This window comes from Sorex araneus, chromosome 1 (genome assembly GCF_027595985.1).
Source record: "Sorex araneus isolate mSorAra2 chromosome 1, mSorAra2.pri, whole genome shotgun sequence".
NCBI classification, from domain to species: Eukaryota; Metazoa; Chordata; class Mammalia; order Eulipotyphla; family Soricidae; genus Sorex; species Sorex araneus.
This window is the reverse complement of record NC_073302.1, coordinates 2,180,996-2,201,341: the sequence shown is the minus strand read 5'-3', so window position 1 is coordinate 2,201,341 and position 20,346 is coordinate 2,180,996. Positions and strand designations below refer to the sequence as shown.

General features: G+C 64.2%; 1 protein-coding gene across 2 annotated transcripts; it reads right to left on the bottom strand.

The window, feature by feature from the left end:
• Window positions 1-436: 436 nt before the first annotated feature.
• On the bottom strand, window positions 437-18,301 carry TTF1 (transcription termination factor 1). 2 transcript variants are annotated; one of them, XM_055123866.1, is made up of 11 exons: window positions 18,261-18,301; window positions 14,738-15,787; window positions 13,744-13,970; window positions 12,564-12,749; window positions 8,959-9,037; window positions 8,465-8,595; window positions 6,343-6,577; window positions 4,684-4,773; window positions 4,293-4,358; window positions 1,664-1,749; window positions 437-1,356 (listed from the first exon to the last, which is right to left on the bottom strand). In XM_055123866.1, exons 2-11 carry the CDS (start codon window positions 15,778-15,780, stop codon window positions 1,172-1,174), a joined length of 2,328 nt encoding a protein of 775 aa, XP_054979841.1. In that variant the 5' UTR covers window positions 15,781-15,787; window positions 18,261-18,301; the 3' UTR covers window positions 437-1,171. The 2 variants fall into 2 exon arrangements, 1 of the variants encoding a protein (XP_054979841.1); XR_008627927.1 differs by lacking the exon at window positions 437-1,356 and having other exon boundaries at window positions 1,678-1,749; window positions 6,350-6,577.
• Window positions 18,302-20,346: the final 2,045 nt, after the last annotated feature.

Here is a 20,346-nt window from a genome sequence, read left to right as displayed (position 1 = left end):
CCTCTCGGGCTCCAGGAAAGCGGAAACGTCGCCACTTACAACAAAATGGGAGGGAGTGACAGGAGCAGGCAGGCAAGACCTTCAGACAGGGACAGACAGACCACGGGTGGCTTCACTGACTGTGTAAGGAAACCCCAGAGATAAACGGACGAGACAAAGGAGAAATAAACCGGACACAGCCCAGCCGAGGCCGCCCTGGGAAGAGGCGAGGCGGGAACAAGGCCGGAGCCTGCGGGCTGCAGGCCATGCGCCAAACCACTGACCGCTGGTCTGGCCAAAACAAAACAAAACTGACGTTCAACAAATAAGCCAGGTCCAGGGGTCCACTCTGGCCACAGTGAGCCGGGGGACACAGGCTGCCAGGGACGCGGGCCTCACGCAGTGGCACACCGGGCCGGGTGGAGACAGAGTGAACACCTGACCCGACACTCTCCCAGGAGCTACAAAATTTGTTTTATTTTTATTATTTTGGGCCACACCTGGCGGTGCTCAGGGATCGGTCCTGGCAGGCTCGGGGGACCAAGCCGGACGCCGGGGATCAAACCAGGTCAGCCGCGTGCAAGGCGAGTGCCCTCCCTGCCGTACTCTCCCTCCTATAAATGTATTTTCATTAAAAAATAAAATCTCTGCAGCCGTGGTAGGTGTCAGCCGCTCCCGAGACCCCCGTGTCTCACGAGGATGAAAGCGGCCCACTGCCCTACAGCGGCGGACGGGCAGGCTGGCGCGGCGGCAGCTGCTCTGTGCTGGGGCAGGTCAACTCGGCGAGTGCGTCCGGAGACCAGGCAGCGTGCAGACGCACCTCTGCAGCCAGCGTCCACTGAGGGAGACGGTGGACACAGGGGGCAGGCGGCACACACGAGCTTCACCCACACCTTCCCTGGCCAGAGGGTGCGTGCAGGACACTTCCAGGACACAGAAGTGCCACCCTGCGTGCCCGGCCCCGTGTGCCCCGTGCCTGCCGAGGGGGCAGAGCTCAGGCCCGGGAGGCCGTGCGGAGAGCGGGCTCGGGTGCCCGGCTGGTCAGCACCATCGGCTGCGGCCATCTGCAAGCGGAAGCCGACAGCGCTGTCTTCTTCCCGTTCGGCCCAAGCCGGGCGCGCGCTGCTCCGAGCAAGGCACTTGTGGCCCCTGAAGGGTCTCCGGGAAGCGCCGTGAGGGGCGCTGTGCAGCCTCAGCGGCCCTCGCTCTCCTCGCCGCCCTCGCTGTCGTCGTCGTCGGCACAGAAGATGTCCCGGAACAGGAAGGCCGGCTTGGGCGCCGCGGGGGCTTGAATCTCGCTGCCCCTCTTCTCCACCAGCTTCTCCAGCTTCTCCTTCAGCAGGGGGAGGGTGACCTCGTACAGGTGGTCTATGATCTCTGCCAGACAGACAGACAGACCGGCCCTCAGAAGCCACGCCAGCAGCTCCCGCCCGCCCCGCCGCCCCAGGCCCGCCGAGTCGGCAGCCGGAGGCGGGTCCAGAGGCAGCCCGGGCCCAGGGACGCCCCCGGCCTGCGGCCCGCGGAGCAGCTCCCCAGACCCTGCGGACTGGAGTTTGGAAACGGCTCTGGGAGCGGGGATGGCTGTGCAGCAGGGGTCCCCAGGACACACGCGTGACCACCACGGGCCGGCAGGAAGCGGGGATGCCCCCCACATGGCATTCGCCACAGGCCCGACAACACTGACCTGGAAACGTTTTCTTCTGCCAAAAGGGCACACAGGTGGCTTTGAGCCTGTAGAACTTGGTTTGAACGTACGACGGAGGGACGTCGCTTTAGGAGAGAAAAGCAGAGGCGGGTCAAGGGCTCAGATACTGCCACAGGAGGTACCGGGGACACTGGTGAAGGTGGGGTCCGAGACGCGGGGGTGCGACGGACAAGGCGCACGAGGCGCCTCCAATCTAGCAGCCATCCACACTGACATGTGTGTGCGTGTGCCTGCACACACCTGCACATGCGCCTAGAACTGGTCAGATATCCTGGAACCACAAGGGGGGCTTCGGGTTCTTCTCCTCGCCCTGGAGGCGGGGAAACTGAGGCACAAATCATTCAAGAGCTCACAGTGGAATGGGGCGGGGTGGGGGTTAGGACTCCAAGAGGCAGTTTTGGTGCTCCTAAATCCCACTGTTGCGGCTGCAGAGATAGTGCAGAGGGGAAGGAGCTGGCCGTGCAAACTTGGGTTTGACCCACACCCCACATGGTCCCCTGAGAGACAGTACAGAGGGGAGGGGTTGGTTGTGCAATTGAGTAGTTTTTTTTTTGCTTTTTTTTGGGTCGCACCCAGTGATGCACAGGGGTCACTCCTGGCTCTGCACTCAGGAATCACCCCTGGTGGTGCTCAGGGGACCATATGGGATGCTGGGAACTGAACCCAGGTTGGCCGCATGGAAGGCAAACGCCCTCCCCGCTGTGCTGTTGCTCCAGCCCCTGCACAAGCAGGTTTGACTCCACACCACACAGGAATTCTTAAGAATAATAAAATAAAGACCCATTTCCAGAACCACCACATGCAGGGCAGATGCATGCTTGCAACATGCCAACACGGAGGTGCCCCACTGTTTGTCAAGTCATACTTACATTTCACTTTATTTATTTATTTATTTATTTATTTAATTTATTTTTTTTTTGGTCACACCCGGCAATGCAAAGGGGTTACTCCTGGCGGTGCTTGGGAGACTATAAGGGAATCAAACCCAGGTCGGCCTCGTGCAAGGCAAAGGCCCTACTCGCTATGCTATCGTGCCAGCCCCATTTTACATTTTTTAGGTTTTTTTTCTTTTTGGGTCACACCCAGTGATGGACAGGGGTTACTCCTGGCTCGTGCACTCAGGAATTACTCCTGGCGGTGCTCAAGGGACCATCTGGGATGCTGGGAATTAAACTCAGGTCGACCATGTATAAGGCAAACGCCCTACCCTCTGTGCTATCACTCCAGCCCCATTTTACATTTTTTTATTTTTTCTTTTTTTTGGGTCACACATGGCAATGCACAGGGGTTACTCCTGGCTGTACACTCAGGAATTACTCCTGGTGGTGCTCAGGGGACCATATGGGATTCTGGGAATAGAACCCGGGTCAGCCTCGTGCAAGGCAAAGGCCCTCCCCGCTGTGCTGTTGCTCCAGCCTCATTTTACATTTTTTAATTTTTTTTTTCTTTTTGGGTCACACCCAGTGATGGACAAGGGTTACTCCTGGCGGTGCTCAGGGGACCATATGGGATGCTGGGAATCGAACTCAGGTCGACCATGTATAAGGCAAATGCCCTACCCTCTGTGCTATCACTCCAGCCCCATTTTTTTTTCTTTTTGGGTCACACCCGGCAATGCACAGGGGTTACTCCTGGCTTTGCACTCAGGAAGTACTCCTGGAAGTGCTCAGGGGACCATATGGGATTCTGGGAATAGAACCCGGGTCAGCTGTGTGCAAGGCAAACGCCCTACTTGCTGTGCTATTGCTCCAGCCTCTTTTTACATTTTTTAAAGGGCATCTGTCCAAGGGATCGTTTACTATGCCGGGGCCCAAATTAGCATCAGCAGGTTCAAGGCCACACCCGCGCCCTGACCCCCGACCGAGCTCTCCTGCCCTCTAGTATCCAAAGTTCCTTCCCTAAGGCTGCTAATTCCTGGAGAAATTTCCTCACTCTGTAGCAGCCTAACTTGGCTTTCTGGTAAAAATGATGAATTTTAACAAAACACCACCTAAACAAAAATTCACATGCAGCCTGGATTTCAGCCCTGCGATGTAAAGTCAAGGAAAGAATCCTTTATCAAAAATTTAGTGGGAGGGGCTGGAGCAATAGCACAGCGGATACGGTGTTTGCCTTGCACGCAGCTGACCTGGGTTCGATTTCCAGCATCCAATATGGTCTGCCAGGAGTGATTCCTGAGTGCAGAGCCAGGAGGAACCCCTGAGCATCTCTGGGTGTGACCCAAAAAACAATAAAAAAAAAAAAATTTGGTGAGCCCAGAAAGATAGTACAATGGGTAGGGCACTAGCCTTGCCTGAGGCCATCCCAGATTTGATCCTGGGCACCACATAGGGTTCCCCGAGCATCACTAGTAGTGACCCCTGAGCACAGAGCCAGGAGTCAGCCCCGAGCACTGTCCCCCAGAACCCACCCCTGAAGAAAAGAGGCTGAGAGATAGTCAGCAGGCAAGGTGCTTGCCTTGCACACGGCCAACCCAGGACCATTCCCCGGCATATAATCCCCCGAGCCCTACCCGGAAGGAGGTCAAGAGTCAGCCCTGAGCACCCCCGGGCCGCCACCCCCAAGAAAGGGCTCTAATCGGATGCTGTTAATAGCAAACTCGGCTCACCCGATGGCACCAGCAAGATCCTCCCAGTCGATTTCATTGGCATCTTCCACATTGATTTCATACAATCTAGAAGAAGGAATTTGAAAAGTGTTGCGGGGGGGCTACCCCCTCCACTCGGCAGGCGTGGGCCTTGGGGACTGTGCGGTGGTGACCTGAAACTGAGCAACCACCAGACCTCCTACAGAACACGGTCTATAGTGTGTGTGTGTGTGTGTGTGTGTGTGTGTGTGTGTGTGTGTGTGTGTGTGTGTGTGTGTGAGAGAGAGAGAGAGAGACAGACAGACAGACAGATAGACAGACAGACACCGCCCCAGAGGTGCTGACAGCTCACTCCTGGCTTTGTGGCCGGGGACTGGTCCTGACGGCCCCTCCCCACTCAGGCCTGTCTTACCTTTCAATGAGGTTGACTTTGGCCTGCAGCGCGTTGACCCCGCGGTACACGTGCCGCCCGTTTGTCATCCTCCTGGTGAGGATTTCCATCCTGAGTTGAAAGGGGAAACGTAGTTCAAGTTCCAGGATTTCCTGAGGAATTCCCTGGGCTTGTCTCGCCTCGGTTTCCCCCAGAGCCACCCTCTGCCTTCTGTCGCTCACTGCCCTCAAGAACAGGCGCGAGCACCAGACAGTGGAGAGGATGAAACGACACCAGGGGCTGGAGAGACGGGACAGAGGGGCGGCCGCTGGCCTGGCACATGCCTGGCCCGGGTGCCATCCCCGGTGTCCCACGGGGTCGCCCAAGCTCTGCCAGGACTAATTCCTGAGGGCAGAGCCAGAAGTCAGCTCTGAGCACTGCCAGGTGTGGCCCCCAAGCCAAAATAAAATAAAATACAGATGAAAAGCTCTGGTTGGCTGGGTAGGACAGCAGAGTGGGCAGGCCCTGCCAGCACACGGCTGACCCGGGTTCAGCTCCCACATGGCTCCAGGGCACTGAGCACTGCTCCATGCAGCCCCCCGAAGTAAGTTAATACTCTGCAACAGAAGCGTCAGGGACGGGCCCGAGGTGTGCAGGAGGGTCCCAGGCCTGACAGACAGCCCAGGGCGCCATAGGGCGAGCGAGTGCCGCCTCCAGTACCGCCCCTGGAAGACCACCGGGGGCTCAGCCCCTGCGGTCACCGTGTTCCGGGACAGCTGGGACGGTTTAAGGTGGTTTGGGGGTTATTTGGGGATCTGTTTCTTTTTCCCTTTGCTCCCCTCGGTTATTCAGACACACCCAGCGGTGCTCAGGGCTTCCTGCTGACCCGGCACTCAGGGGTCACCCCTGGAGGGGCTCAGGGGACCAGACGGGATGGTGTGGGCCCAGGTGGGGCCGGCCGTGCGCACGGCAGACACTAAACCCGATGTGTCAGCACTCCTGCATGAATTTTCTTCTTCTAATTCTGTTTTCTTTCAGGGTCACACCTGGCGGTGCTCTGGGGTTCCTCCTGGCTCTGCACTCAGGAATCATCACTCCTGGCTTGGGGGACCGTATGGGATCCCAGGAATGGAACCCGGGTTGACCGCATGCAAGACAAGAGCCCTCCCGGCTGTGCCATGGCTCTGGCCTCGGGAGGGAGCTTATCTATCAAGTACCTTCGAGGGGCCCCGGGACGTGGGAGTGTGGGCGCGGGTCTCCCATGCCCGAGAACCTCGGGGCGCCTCCGTCCTGCCTCCACCCACCCCAACAACAAACACTTCTGCGAAATAAAGATCTACCCACACCATAACCAACGTGTGTCCCCAAACACCGCAATACAACAGCAAAGTAGTCAGACAGATGACACGGGGGCTAAGGCGCCTGCCTCGGATAGGGCTGAGCCTCATCTGGTCCCCAGCACCTCACGTGGTCCCTGGCCACGGCCAGGTGTGGTCCCGATACCCAGACACTCTCCACATCACCATCAAAAAGGAAAAAAGGTCCCGGCTGCTTATGAGTAACGGTCCACAGGCTCGGGATCGGGGTAACAAGCCGGAAGCGACGTCTGTGGGCAGGGCTCGGGCACAAGGCACCCTCGACGGGCCTCCTGGGGGTCCCCAGCCTCGGGACCCGCCCCCTCCGAGGAGCCTGAAAACTTACCACTTACTTTTGCACTGCATCCAGTTCCTGGTCTCCACGCGCGCCTCCACCTCCACCCAGGAGATGCCCTTGTAGAGCCGCTCCCGCACGATGGACAGGCGCTGCTCGGGGTGCGCCTGCAGCTTCGCGTCCACCTCGCTCAGCCTCCGGGGAGACAGCTTCTTCAGGATCACCTCCTCCACCGCCTTGGTCAGCTTCTGCGTCTCCGCCTTGCTCCACGCACCGCGGTTTCTCTCTGGAGGCACGGGAGGGCGGAGGCTGTTGGGCGTCGCGCCTCCGCCCTCCCACGGAGCCTTCAGACCAAAGCCTGCAGCGGCCGCCGCAGCCACAGCACAGCGGGGAGGGCGCTCGCCCGACGCTCGGTGGACCTGGGTTCGAACCCCGGTGTCCCTCAGGGCCCCCAGAGCCCCACCAGGAGTGATTCCTGAGTGCAGGGCCAGGAGGAAGCCCTGAGCATCACTGGGTGTGACCCAAAAGCAAAAACAAAAACCAAACAAAACACAGAACTCACGGGAAACCTACAGTCACCACCACACGGGGTCGCTGAGCATACGTGTCACCACCACACAGGGTCGCCGAGCATACGTGTCATGAGACACACGCCCCACCTCGAGTGGGCGTGAGGCGAGACGGGACTCAGAGCAGAGCGGCTGCCTGCACGCACGAGGCCCGGCCTCAGGGTCCCAGGACCGCCCAAACCCAACAGTGCCCTGAAGTGAAGCACGGGCTCTGGGGCACAGGGGGGGGTGTGGGGTCTCAGCCACACGGGAGGGGCTCGATGGGAAATCTGTCACGTGACTTTCTTTTCTTTTCCCCCTTTCCAGTTCTTTTATCTTTTAAAAAATTTTTCATGGGGGGCCGGAGCGATAGCACAGCGGGTAGGGCGTTTGCCTTGCACGTGGCCGACCCGGGTTCGATCCCCGGCATCCCATATGGTCCCCCAAGCACCGCCAGGAGTAATTCCTGAGTGCAAAGCCAGGAGTAACCCCTGAGCATCGCTGGGTGTGACCCAAAAAGCAAAAAAAAAAAAAAATTTCATGGGGGCTGGAGCAATAGCACAGCGGGGAGGGCGTTTTCCTTGCATGCGGCCGACCCGGGTTTGATTCCCAGCATCCCATATGGTCCCCTGAGTACTGCCCTCCAGCCCCCGAAAAGAGGCGCAGTCCTGGCAAGCCCACCGTGCCAGCCCCACAGGTGCCCCCAGCTGACACGACAAAGCTAAGACCTGCTCTGAACGTGGCCACAGGTGTCTGACTGGTTCGAGAGCCGGGTGTGCAGGGCGGCCGCCTGCAGGCAGCTGGCCCGGGCGTGATCCCTGGCACCCTCGTCCCCAGCAGCACTGGCTGCGGCCTCACACCCAACCCCATGAAGCACGGGCCCCAGGAAACTGCTGAGTGGAGAATGGAGGGGCCGGCACCTGGGATTCTGGACCCCTCTAACCCCTGAGTGCGAGGGCCATTTCTAAGTGCTCAGGGGACCAAGGGGCTCGGCCCCGTCCTCGGAGCCAACTCCCAGGCCAGCAGTGCTGGCGGGGAGAAACCTCTGCTGAACAGGCCGGTCACACCGCCTCCCTCCCTCCCTCCCTCCCTCCCTCCCTCCCAGGCTCGCTCCTGCCCAGGGGCTGGGGACCCTTCGCCCAGTGCTCCTCTCAGGGGCTTCCCAGGGGCGTGGGCAGTGCAAGGGCTGTGGGAAGCCACTGCACGGGGTGGACGCGAGCAGGCGTAGGTGGTCTGTTTGGGCTTTTGGGTCACACCACGATGCTGAGGGCTGACTCCTGGCTCTGTGCTTTGGGATCACACCTGGTGGTGCTCGGGGACCGCGCGGGAGGTCAAACCCCGGCGGGCCGCGAGCAGGCAAGCACCTCCCCGCTGGGCCATCACTCGAGCCTGCGGCCCCGTCCTGTGAGGAAAGGCTGGCGGCCTCCTCAGACACGAGAGGAAAGGACGTGGACGCGCACGCTGCCCTGTGCTCGCTCTGGCCCGCGCCCGGCGGTGTCGGGGCTGGCGCCCGGCCCTCCGCTCAGGGAGCACTCCTGGTCGATCCCGGGACCCCCGCACGCAGAGTCTGCGCTCAGACCGCTGAGCCGCGTGTCGGCCCCGTGACGGGCTCGGGCCCCACTCACCGCAGCTGATCTGGGAGTACTTGAGGGCCACGGAGAGGCTGCTGCGCGCCACCATCTCCCCGATCTTCTTCCAGTCGTTCCCGTGCAGGGAGTGGTAGGCCTTCAGCTTCTCCTCCTCTCCCGGGCTGTACCTGCGGGGTCGGGAGGAGTGCTAGGACTGTGCTCTGGGGCCAGCCATGCCAACGACCAGGCTCCCCACCCAGTGCTCACCCCAGGCCACTCCCCGTCAGGGCTCAGGCCCCTGCAGTGCTCACCGCCCCCTCCACCTCTATGGAAAGCCCAGAGCTCTGGGTTCGGCGGAGCCGGCTCGGAGAAGGAGGCTGAGGCTCCCGGGAGCCCGGTGCCGGGCTGAGTGAGGCGCGCTGAGCCCACGACAGGCCCGGGGCAGCCCTGAAGCCACCCGGGCTCTCTCCCGAGCGCTCTCCGCCCTCCACGCCTGTCGGGCCTATCCCCCCTGCGGGTGCGCCCCAGAGGGACGGACTCGAGACACCTACCTGCCCTTGTAGTTATTGACGTCGAACATCTTCTTCGCGCGATAGTACACGAGCTTCCAGGGCCGGGCAATGCCTTTCCCTGGAGCGGGCGGGAAGACGGTGAGGGCGACACGGAGCAGGGGAGGAGGTGCAGAGCCACGGCACAGCGGGCTCGGGAGGCGCCCCTGGCCCACTCCTCACAGCTCTGCGGGTCTGAGTGACACAAGGTCCCTCCCGGGCTTTTGAGTGATCGAAGTTGGGCGAAAGGGTGCTGGGCTGCAGAGACTGGGCAGCCGCGGGGCACGAGCCTTGCACACAGCCAGCCCAGGTTCAATCCCTGGCACCCGAGTGGTGGCTCTGCTCGCTTCCCCACCATGACCACCAGCCCTCCCTCAGAGGGCCCCCTCTCGTCCTCGGTGCTCTCCAGGGCCCTAAACAGCCATCCTCTCCGAAGAGGCAGTCTCTGTTCAGATCAAGCGCCCGACCTCTGGGGGTCCCGGCACAAAGCTCCCACCTGGCTGCAGGGACAGCGCGGGAGCTGATGCACAGAGTGGGGGGGGGGGGGTAAAACGCGGGGAGGGGCTGGTCCTGCCTGCAGCAGACCCGGCTGGATCCCGGGCACCCCCTACGGTCCCTTGAGAAGGCCCAGGGCTCAGCTCTGAGCACAGAGCCAGGCGCAGCCCCTGAGCACTGCTGGATATGGCCCATCCCCGCCCGCACGGAACAAGACTGTGCAGTGCCACGGGAGCACAGCACACTCCAGCAAAGACAGGCTCCAGTGGCCATAAAGGCTGGAGGCGCGAAGACAATCCAAATCCCCCAGTGCAGGCGGGCACGGCGGCAGCGTACACGGTGGTCTACATGGACGCACGTCCCGGGTCGGGGTTCTCACTCCAGTTCATCCAAGGACGTGGGGGGCTGAGCGTGGGTGGGGCCCAGTGGTACTTGCACACCCAGAGGGGTGGGGCGTGGCCAGGGCTGGGCTGAACGTACCAATGTGCACCCAGAAGGGGTGGGGCGCGGCCAAGGCCAGGCTGAACGCACCAATGTGCACCCAGGGGGGGCGGGGCGGGGCTGAACGCACCAATGTGCACCCAGAAGGGGCAGGGCGTGGCAAGGGCCAGGCTCAACACACCAATGTGCACCCAGAAAGGGTGGGGGCGTGGCCAGGGCGGGCTGAACGCACCAATGTGCACCCAGGAGGGGCAGGGGTGTGGCCAGGGCGGGCTGAACCCACCAATGTGCACCCAGGAGGGGCGGGGGCGTGGCCAGGGCCGGGCTGAAAGTACCTATGTGCACCCAGGAGGGGCAGGGGCGTGGCCAGGGCGGGCTGAACGCACCAATGTGCACCCAGGAGGGGCGTGGTGTGGCCAGGGCCGGGCTGAACGCACCAATGTGCACCCAGGAGGGGCATGGTGTGGCCAGGGCCGGGCTGAAAGTACCAATGTGCACCCAGGAGGGGCAGGGGCGTGGCCAGGGCGGGCTGAACGCACCAATGTGCACCCAGGAGGGGCGTGGTGTGGCCAGGGCCGGGCTGAACGCACCAATGTGCACCCGGGGGGGGGCGTGGCCAGGGCCAGGCTGAACGCACCAATGTGCACCCAGGAGGGGCGGGGCGTGGCCAGGGCCAGGCTGAATGTACCAATGTGCACCCAGGAGGGGCGGGGCGTGGCCAGGGCGGGCTGAACGTACCAATGTGCACCCAGGAGGGGTGGGGGCGTGGCCAGGGCGGGCTGAACGCACCAATGTGCACCCAGGAGGGGCGTGGTGTGGCCAGGGCCAGGCTGAATGTACCAATGTGCACCCAGGAGGGGCGTGGTGTGGCCAGGGCCGGGCTGAAAGCACCAGTGTGCACCCAGGGGGGGTGGGGCGTGGCGAGGGCGGGCTGAACGCACCAGTGTGCACCCAGGAGGGGCGTGGTGTGGCCAGGGCCGGGCTGAACGCACCAATGTGCACCCAGGAGGGGCGGGGCATGGCCAGGGCCGGGCTGAACGCACCAATGTGCACCCAGGAGGGGCGGGGCGTGGCCAGGGCCGGGCTGAACGCACCAATGTGCACCCAGGAGGGGCGGGGGCGTGGCCAGGGTGGGCTGAACGCACCAATGTGCACCCAGGAGGGGCGGGGGCGTGGCCAGGGCTGGCTGACCGCACCAATGTGCACCCTGTAAGGGTGGGGCGTGGCCAGGGCCGGGCTGAACGCACCAATGTGCACCCAGAGGGGTGGGGCGTGACCAGGGCCGGGCTGAATGTACCAATGTGCACCCATGGGGGGCGGGGCGTGGCCAGGGCCGGGCTGAACGCACCAATGTGCACCCTGTAAGGGGTGGGGCGTGGCCAGGGCCGGGCTGAACGCACCAATGTGCACCCAGAGGGGCGGGGCGTGGCCAGGGCCGGGCTGAACGCACCAATGTGCACCCATGGGGGGCGGGGCGTGGCCAGGGCCAGGCTGAACGCACCAATGTGCACCCTGTAAGGGGTGGGGCGTGGCCAGGGCCGGGCTGAACGCACCAATGTGCACCCAGAGGGGCGGGGCGTGGCCAGGGCCGGGCTGAACGCACCAATGTGCACCCATGGGGGGCGGGGCGTGGCCAGGGCCAGGCTGAACGCACCAATGTGCATCCTGTAAGGGGTGGGGCGTGGCCAGGGCCGGGCTGAACGCACCAATGTGCACCCAGAGGGGCGGGGCGTGGCCAGGGCCGGGCTGAACGCACCAATGTGCACCCAGGAGGGGCGTGGTGTGGCCAGGGCCGGGCTGAACCCACCAATGTGCACCCAGGGGGTAGGGCGTGGCCAGGGCGGGCTGAACGCACCAATGTGCACCCAGGGGGGGCGGGGTGTGGCCAGGGCCGGGCTGAACGCACCAATGTGCACCCAGGAGGGGCGTGGTGTGGCCAGGGCCGGGCTGAACGTACCAGTGTGCACCCAGGAGGGGCGTGGTGTGGCCAGGGCCGGGCTGAACGCACCAATGTGCACCCAGGAGGGGCGGGGCGTGGCCAGGGCCGGGCTGAACGCACCAATGTGCACCCAGGAGGGGCGGGGCGTGGCCAGGGCCGGGCTGAACGCACCAATGTGCACCCAGGAGGGGCGGGGGCGTGGCCAGGGTGGGCTGAACGCACCAATGTGCACCCAGGAGGGGCGGGGGCGTGGCCAGGGCTGGCTGACCGCACCAATGTGCACCCTGTAAGGAGTGGGGCGTGGCCAGGGCTGGCTGACCGCACCAATGTGCACCCTGTAAGGGTGGGCGTGGCCAGGGCCGGGCTGAACGCACCAATGTGCACCCATGGGGGGCGGGGCGTGGCCAGGGCCAGGCTGACCGCACCAATGTGCACCCTGTAAGGGTGGGGCGTGGCCAGGGCCGGGCTGAACGCACCAATGTGCACCCAGAGGGGTGGGGCGTGACCAGGGCCGGCCTGAACGCACCAATGTGCACCCATGGGGGGCGGGGCGTGGCCAGGGCCAGGCTGAACCCACCAATGTGCACCCAGGGGGCAGGGCGTGGCCAGGGCGGGCTGAACGCACCAATGTGCACCCAGGGGGGGCGGGGTGTGGCCAGGGCCGGGCTGAACGCACCAATGTGCACCCAGGGGGGGCGGGGCGTGGTTGGGATGAGGGCGGAGCAGAGCTCACCTATGTGCACGCGGAAGGAGTATTTCCTTTTCAGGTCGGTAATCGCGGCCTTTTCCTCCGGGTACCTGTCCGTGTACAGGAGCTTGTCTGCGCTCTCAATGCCCGTCAGCGCCAGGAACTCGTGCACGTTTTGCTCCAGCTGCTTATTTTCCTTGACAGAGAACTTGCCAAATTTGATAGTGACACCTGGGAGGGCGGGGTGGGGGGCCGAGGGGAGAAGCAAGTGTCGGGTCAACACGGAACCAGACCCACGCGCCACCCTTCGGCGTGGCTCCAAGGCACCCCTCTGCCCATCTCCCATCACCCCATCCCGGGGCCCTTGTGTGGCACAGCCCTCTCCTGATGGCGGCAGTTTTCCATATTCAGAGTCGCCTGCCCCTCGTGACTGAACGGCCAGGCGCGGTGAGCTGGCATCAGCAACACCCCGAGCCCCGGGGAACCGCGGCCCCTGCCTTGTCCGCTCTTTGCTCTGCACCGTGGGCTGACTGCACGGGCATCTCGTTTTTCGTTTATTTTCTTTTCTTGTTTGTGGGGACGCTGGGGACCAATCCGGGTTCCTTGCATCCAAGTGCTTCGCCACCGAGCCACACCCCTGGTACTTACCTCCGTTTTTGGTAAAAATTTCAACTTAAGGCTGTAACAGGGAAAACAGGCTCCTCTACAGACCCTGCACTAGCAACTGGGGGGTGGGGCCACACCTGACAGTGTTCAGGGTTTACTCCTGATGGGGCTGGGGGGACAGGAGTGGGGCCAGGGCAGCCTGGACCAGCCCCAGGCAAGGCAAGTGCTTCCCTGCTGGCCTGCCCCTCCTCCCACCCCGGGGTTTGTTACTGGCGGTGGGGGGGATCGGACCCCCACACTGGGGCGCATTCCAACACACACAGCTCGGTCTCGTAAAACTGCTCCACTAGATGAATCTCATGGGGCTTTTCCCCGTGACCAGGGGTGCAGACCCGCGCAGGTGCAGGTGGAAAGTGCTCCTTCACTCCTGATCCCATCAGCCTGCGGGGAGGCTCGTGTGGCAGTGACGTCCGGGAGGCGCCAGGTGGCGGGCTGCCCTGCCTGCGTTCCCGGGAGCTGCCACCACCTCCCCGGTTCCCTCTGACTCCACGCCCCGCGCCTCCCGCAGTCCCACTGCCCCCCCCCCAGGGGGGAGCCGCGCCTGCCCGGTGACGCTCACCCTGAGCTTTGAACTCCTGGAAGCGCTGTAGGTCGTCCCGGTACATGCGCCTGATGGTGGTGGCGGCGCGGGCGCGGATGTTGGGGATGAACTCCTGCAGCTGCCTCACGGCCGCGCCCAGGTCCACGTCCGAGTCGCCCGAGTCCTCGGGACCTTCCGACGGGCATCTGGTCTCGGCATCTCGGGCCGGGTCCTTGGTGCTCGCGCTCTCGTCTGGAAGCTGAGACCTGCGGGTGCGGAGGGCGGCGGGGACAGTCCCCGTGAGCGTCTCGAGGCCCGAGGAGCTCTGACGCTCTCCACGTGAGTCTCGCTCAGCCCGACGGACGCTCCAGCCAGTTAGTCTGTCCTAGCTGGACTCCTATATTACTCGTTCTTAATTTTCGTTCCTGGTTACACCTTGAGGTGCTCGGGGCTCACTCCTGACTCTGTGCTCAGGAAACCATCTGGGGTGCCGGGATAAACATGGGTCGCTGGGTGCAAGGCCCCCGGGTGTCGCTGTCACTCTAGGCCCCCAAAATGCAACCTGGCCAACTCGAAATTACCTCCAAGGCTGCACAGAAAGTAAAAATGACTCCTGAGCCCTGAATTCCACCAGGCCTTTTTTTCTTTTCCCATTTTAGATTTTTTTTTTTTTTTTTTTGCTTTTTCTGGGTCACACCCGACGATGCTCAGGGGTTTACTCCTGGCTCTGCACTCAGGAATTACTCCTGAGTTTTTGGCTTGCATCTTGCCTTCTCACGTCCAAGAACCAGGCCAAACCCTGCCTCGCTTCTGAGATCAGACGAGATCGGGCGCGGGAAGAGGGAAGGAAGGAGGGAGGGAAGGAGGGGTAAGAGGGAAGGAGGGAGGGAGGGAAGGAGGGGTAAGAGGAAAGGAGGGAAGGAGGGAAGGAGGGCGGCAGAGGGGAGGGGCAGACCCGGCTTGGCAGGCCCTGCCCGGCTGGGGCCGTCACTGCATCCCAGACGGGGGACCAGACGGCGGACAGAGCGCTCACCCTGTGCGTCCCCTGGGCCGCTCCTCCGTGTCTGGGGTCTCTGGGATCTCGCTCTCCGCCACCCCCGCGGTGGTCCTGACGCCTTCCTCGGGCTCTGCGAGCGGGTCCTGATGCCCGGGGCTCCCATGGGGTGCAGTCCCCAGCACCCCAGCTCTCGGCTGCCTTTTCTTGGTCTTCTTCCTGCTGCCCGGCTCAGCACCGCGTCCCGTGGCGGCCTCCGGGGTCCCGCTCCCTGTGGACTCGGGGGACACGGTGGCCGGGGCCTTGGGGTCCCAGCTCCCCAAAAGCTCCCTCTTCTTTTTCTTGGCTTTCTTCCTGTGCCCCTGTCCCGGCGGGGGAGCGGGCGGGGTTTCGGGCACGGGGCAGGCCCTCAGCTGCGAGGGGCTGGGTGTGCGCGGGCTCTCCCACTCGGCACCCCACGGCCCGTGGCGGGGCGTCCCCCGCGGGCTGTGCTGCGCCCCGTCACTGTCCCGGGGTGTGGGCCCAGGGCTGCCGGGCCCTGTGTCCCGAGGCCGTTTCTTCTTCTTCTTCTTGGCAGGACTCTGCTCCTCGGGCTGGTTCTGAGGGGAACCCTCAGCCGCCGAGGGCTCGGGGGCCCCGGGCTCGGGGGCGGCCCCTTGGACCTTGCTCACGTCCACGTACACGATATCGACGTCCCTCCATAAGTCCTTGGCCTCGTTCTCGCTGTCCTCTCTGTCCACCAGGACATACGCGACCCCCGTTTCCTCGTCCACTCCCAAGGCACTTCCCTTCCGCTTCTTCCCGCGGGGGCCCACGGGCTCGGGCCCGGCAGCCTCGGGGCTGAGCAGGACTTGAGGGGGCGAGAGGGGCCGAGCCTCCCTCCTCCGCTTCTTCCCCTTCGCTCCCCGGGGCTGCTCCTCGGCCGGAGCGGGGTCCTCGGAGTCCCCGAGGCCCGCGTGCGCCAGTGGCCCTGGGCTCTCCCGGCCCCGGGAGTCCGGCTGCCGCTGCTTCTTCTTCTTTTTCTTCTTCTTCTTGTCAAACCTGGGACTGAGCCCTTCCGGGCCGCCTGGGTCACCTTCCATTCTGCACCTGGGGGGACAGGGAGGACGATGGCTGACTCGGCCAGCACGTCAGCCCCGTCACCGTTACCCGGTGCCTGGGGATCGAACCCAGGTCTCACACCTGCCTGGCCACGTACCCACCCCTTGCATCTTCAACATCCGCCTCAGAAAAAAGAGAAATAAACCTCGGAGGAAACTGAAAGTGCCCACCAGGACATACGCGACCCGTTTCCTCGTCCACTCCTGAGGCACTTCTCTTGTCCAAGGGACAAGCAGCCCCGCCCCAACCCAAGTGCCCGGATGTGCCACCACGCAGCCTGGTCCCAGGGCCTTTGCAGCCCACCCGGCCTCACCCCCCATCCCACAAGGGCCCTTCCAGGAAACAGGCCACGTTTTTCCTGACTTAGGGACACGGAGACTAGGATTTTCTCGGCTTCCTCCTCACAACTTCCAGTCCTCAGCTTGGATAGTAATGTTTTGGTTTTTGGGCCACACCTGGCAGTGCTCAGATCTTACTCCTGGTTCTGGGATCACTCCTGCGGGGGGCTTGGTGGACCCCCCACGGGCACCCAGAGTTGGACCCAGGTTGGCCGTGTGCAAAGCGAGCGCCTTACCCCCTACGCTCCCGCTCTGGCCCCCAGATGTCATTCCTTCAGGCAGATTTCCTGACCGCTCTGCCTGGGCCTGTTCCCCAGACGACAAGGGATGCGGAGGTCACCCCAGCAGTGCTCGGGGACCGCTGAGCAGACTGCAGCGAGTAGCGCTGACCCCCGAGCCCCACTTGCAACCGAAACCTGAGTCCCAGCAAGGCCCACAGCCGAGATGCGGCCACCCTCGGGCTGTGACCCGGACACGCCACAACCAGACTGAGTGTGGCCCCTTACTGCAGTGATGGTGGGGAGGGGATGCGGGCGGAATCGGGGGGCTCAGGCCGTCCTCTAACGTTCAGACAGCACAAGGGGCACAAGAACTGCCCTGCGGCGTATGCCCCCCGGGCACAGAGCACCACAGTCCTGACGGTCCCCTCCCGAGTGGCCGCAAGCTGTCCTGTGTGTGTGTTACTCCAACCCTCCTCCACCTTCTTAGAGCACTGCAGTGGCCGTGCCTCCCGGCAGCCCCGGGCTGCCCCCCAGCCTACCAGGCGTGACCCTCAGTCCAGAGCCAGGCGTCAGTCTGGGTATGGCCTCAAGGCCAAAACAGAACAAAACACCACACAGTGATCTCTTGCAAAACCCCGAGGTTTAGGCCACCCACACGCAGAGGCCTAAATCCTCGCAGGTCTCCTGACAGGGCACGTGCAAAGCAGCTCCTGCCCCCGCATTTTTTTTTTCTTTTTGGGTCACACCCGGTGATGCACAGGGGTTACTCCTGGCTCTGCACTCAGGAATCGGTGCTCAGGGGACCATATGGGATGCTGGGAATCGAACCCGGGTGGGCTGCATGCAAGGAAAACGCCCTCCCCGCTATGCTATTGCTCCAGCCCCTGGCCGGCTCCTTCCCGCCAGCAATCTGGTCTCTTCCCCTGCCCTGGGCAAAAACCTCCAGCACATGAACCCGCCACCCGCCCCTCCCCACGCTGGAACCAAGGATCGCAGCCTAGCGGGCCAGGTGTCGTAAGGGGCTCAGGGTCGGGCCACCCCGGACGGACGGAGCTCTCACCCGGCATGTCCCCAGGCAGCGGCCACCCCAGCGAGCCCCCACCCACTGCCCCCAGTGTCGCCCCCACCCACTGCCCCCAGCGTCTCCCCCGCGTCCCTCGCTCCCTCATGTCCCTCCCTGTGTCCCCCCGTGTCCCCCGCTCCCCTTGATTCCGTGTCCCCCGCTCCCCCGTGTCCCCCCGTGTCCCTCCCCGTGTCCCCCGCTCCCCCATGCCTCCCATCCCGTGTCCCCCACTCCCCCGTGTCCCTCCCCGTGTCCCTCCCCGTGTCCCCCGCTCCCCCGTGCCCCCCATCCCGTGTCCCCCGCTCCCCTGTGCCCCCATCCCGTGTCCCCCGCTCCCCCGTGTCCCTCCCCATGTCCCTCGCTCCCCCGTGTCCCCCGCTCCCTCATGTCCCCCCCGTGTCCCTCCCCGTGTCCCCCGCTCCCCCATGCCTCCCATCCCGTGTCCCCCACTCCCCCGTGTCCCTCCCCGTGTCCCCCGTGCCCCCCATCCCGTGTCCCCCGCTCTCCCGTGTCCCTCCCCATGTCCCTCGCTCCCCCGTGTCCCCCGCTCCCTCGTGTCCCCCCCGTGTCCCTCCGTGTCCCCCACTCCCCCGTGCCCCCCGATCCCGTGTCCCCCGCTCCCCCGGGTCCCCCCCGTGTCCCTCGCTCCCTCGTGTCCCCCGCCCGTCCCAGGCCCGCGCGTATTCAGGGCGCCAGAGCGCCCGGCCCGGACTCTGGGGCGCGCGTCCCGGGGGGAAGCACAGGGAGCCACGCGCCCAGCCTGGACTGTCCAGGGCCAGGGCCGGGGTCGCGCCCAGGCCGCCCCGAGCCGCGCCGCCCGCCGAGGCGCCGCCACTCACCGTCCCCCGCGCCGCCGGCCGCACCCGGAAGTCCGACGCCGGGAGCCGGAAGTCGCGCGACGTCACTTCCGAGTCTCCGCACGCGGCGCGCTGCCATGGCAACGGGCACGCCTCGGCGTGGTGGCGGAGCGGTGGGCGGCGCGGAGAGCGAGGCGGGGGCCTGGGGGTGAGAGGTGGCGGGCCAGCCCAGGTCCCGCCGAGGGCTCGGGTGGGGCCGAGGGTCGCGGGTCAGCGAGAGGCTCCCGTGTCCGCCCACCCAGGCTCCGCAGCTCCCTGCCCTGCCCGCCGGGACCTGGGGGGCGGCGGAACGGGCGGGGGGGGGCAACGCTGCCATGGAGGCCTGGGGGCCGGTGATGGGGGCGGCCTCGCTCCAGAGCAGGAGGGGAGAGCAGCGCACTCGCAGCCCCGGAACGCGCCTTCCCCTCGAGCCTGGCCCCCCTGGTGCTGTGGCTGCTGGGGCAGACACCCCTCGTGGGACAGAACCCTGGGGCACAGTTAGGCTGAGCCGGGTCAGCTGTCTACCCAGGCAGGGTCCAACCCGTGCGACCATGCCCCTGCCTCCTCCCCACGCCCCCACAGAGGCTGGGGGGGCGAGCATGAGACCCAGTGCTCCCCGGGTGCTCCCTGCCCCCCAGCGCTCCGCCACAGGGCACTCCCCCTCTCGCTGTCTTTTGGTGTGTGGGGGGGGTACAGACTGGGCCACACTTAGCAGTACTCAGGGGCTATTCCGGGGGCAGAGGGAGACCCTTGCCCGGCAGTGCTCGGGGGTTATTCCTGTCTCTGGCTCAAAAGACCATATGGGATGCCGGGGGATTGACCCAGGTTGCTGCATGCAAGGCAAACGCTTGTGGTTCTGTGCTTGGCACTGGCCCGTGGCACTTCCTGTGGGCCGAGCGATCACTGTCCTCTATCCTGGTTTCTTTTTCCTTTTTGGTTTTGGGCCTCATCCATGGTGCTCAGGGCTTGTTCCTGGCTCCAGGCTCAGGGATCACTCCTGCTGGCGCTTGGGGACCGTATGGGGCACCAGGGATCGAACCTGGGTCGGCGGCGTGCAAGGCAAACACCCCACCTGCTGTCCTATCACTCTGGCCCAGGCTCTTCCTTTCCTATGAATATCTCTTAAGTTCCCCAGGAATTTGTAAAGTTAGCACAACTTTTTTTTTTTCTTTTTGGGTCACACCCAGCAATGCTCAGGGGTTACTCCTGGCTCTGCACTCAGGAATTACTCCTGGCGGTGCTCTGGGAACCATATGGGATGCCAGGGACCGAACCCGGGTCGGCCGTGTGCAAGGCAAACGTCCTACCCGCTGAACTATATCACTCTGGCCCCAGTTAGCACAACTTTTTATTTCATTTTACTTTTTCTGGACTGGAGCAATAGCACAGCGGGTAGGGAGTTTGCCTTGCACGCAACCAACCTGGGTTCGATCCCTCCGTCCCTCTCGGAGGAGCCCGGCAAGCTACCGAGAGTATCCCGCCCGCTCGGCAGAGCCTGGCAAGCTGCCCGTGGTGTATTTGATATGCCAAAAACAGTAACAGCAAGTCTCACAATGGAGACCTTACTGGTGCCCGCTTGAGCAGGTCGATGAAGAAGGGGACGACAGTGCTCCAGTGCTTTTACTTTTCCAGGTTGGGGGCCGCATCAGCAGTGCTCAGGGATCATCCCCGGGCCAGGACGGGGGGAGCCGCCGCGGTGCCCCCCGTGCAAGGCGAGGCCCGGGCTGCTTTGCAAACGCCTGAGCGAGTGTGTTTCCGGGAGCCCAGCAAGCCCGAGTCCTTCCGGAGCTACCGGGAGGCTCTTCCCGCGGGGATCAAACCACCCCCCGCGGGGCTGCGGTCTCGCCCCTCTGCTCGGAGACCCCCGGGGCTCCGGCCAGGCGTCTGTCCCCGCCTCCGGGGGCTGCAGGCTCCCCTCAGTCCCCATCTGAGTGAGGCGACCTCGCTTTTCCGACTTTGCTGTCGCCTCTGGGGCTGGGCAGGGTGGCCTCAGCCTGGGTCAGAGGGTCAGAGGGTCAGAGGGTCAGAGGGTCAGCCTCACCCCGAGGGCGGGGGCTGCGGGGCCGGGAAGGCGCCCCCACCCACCCTC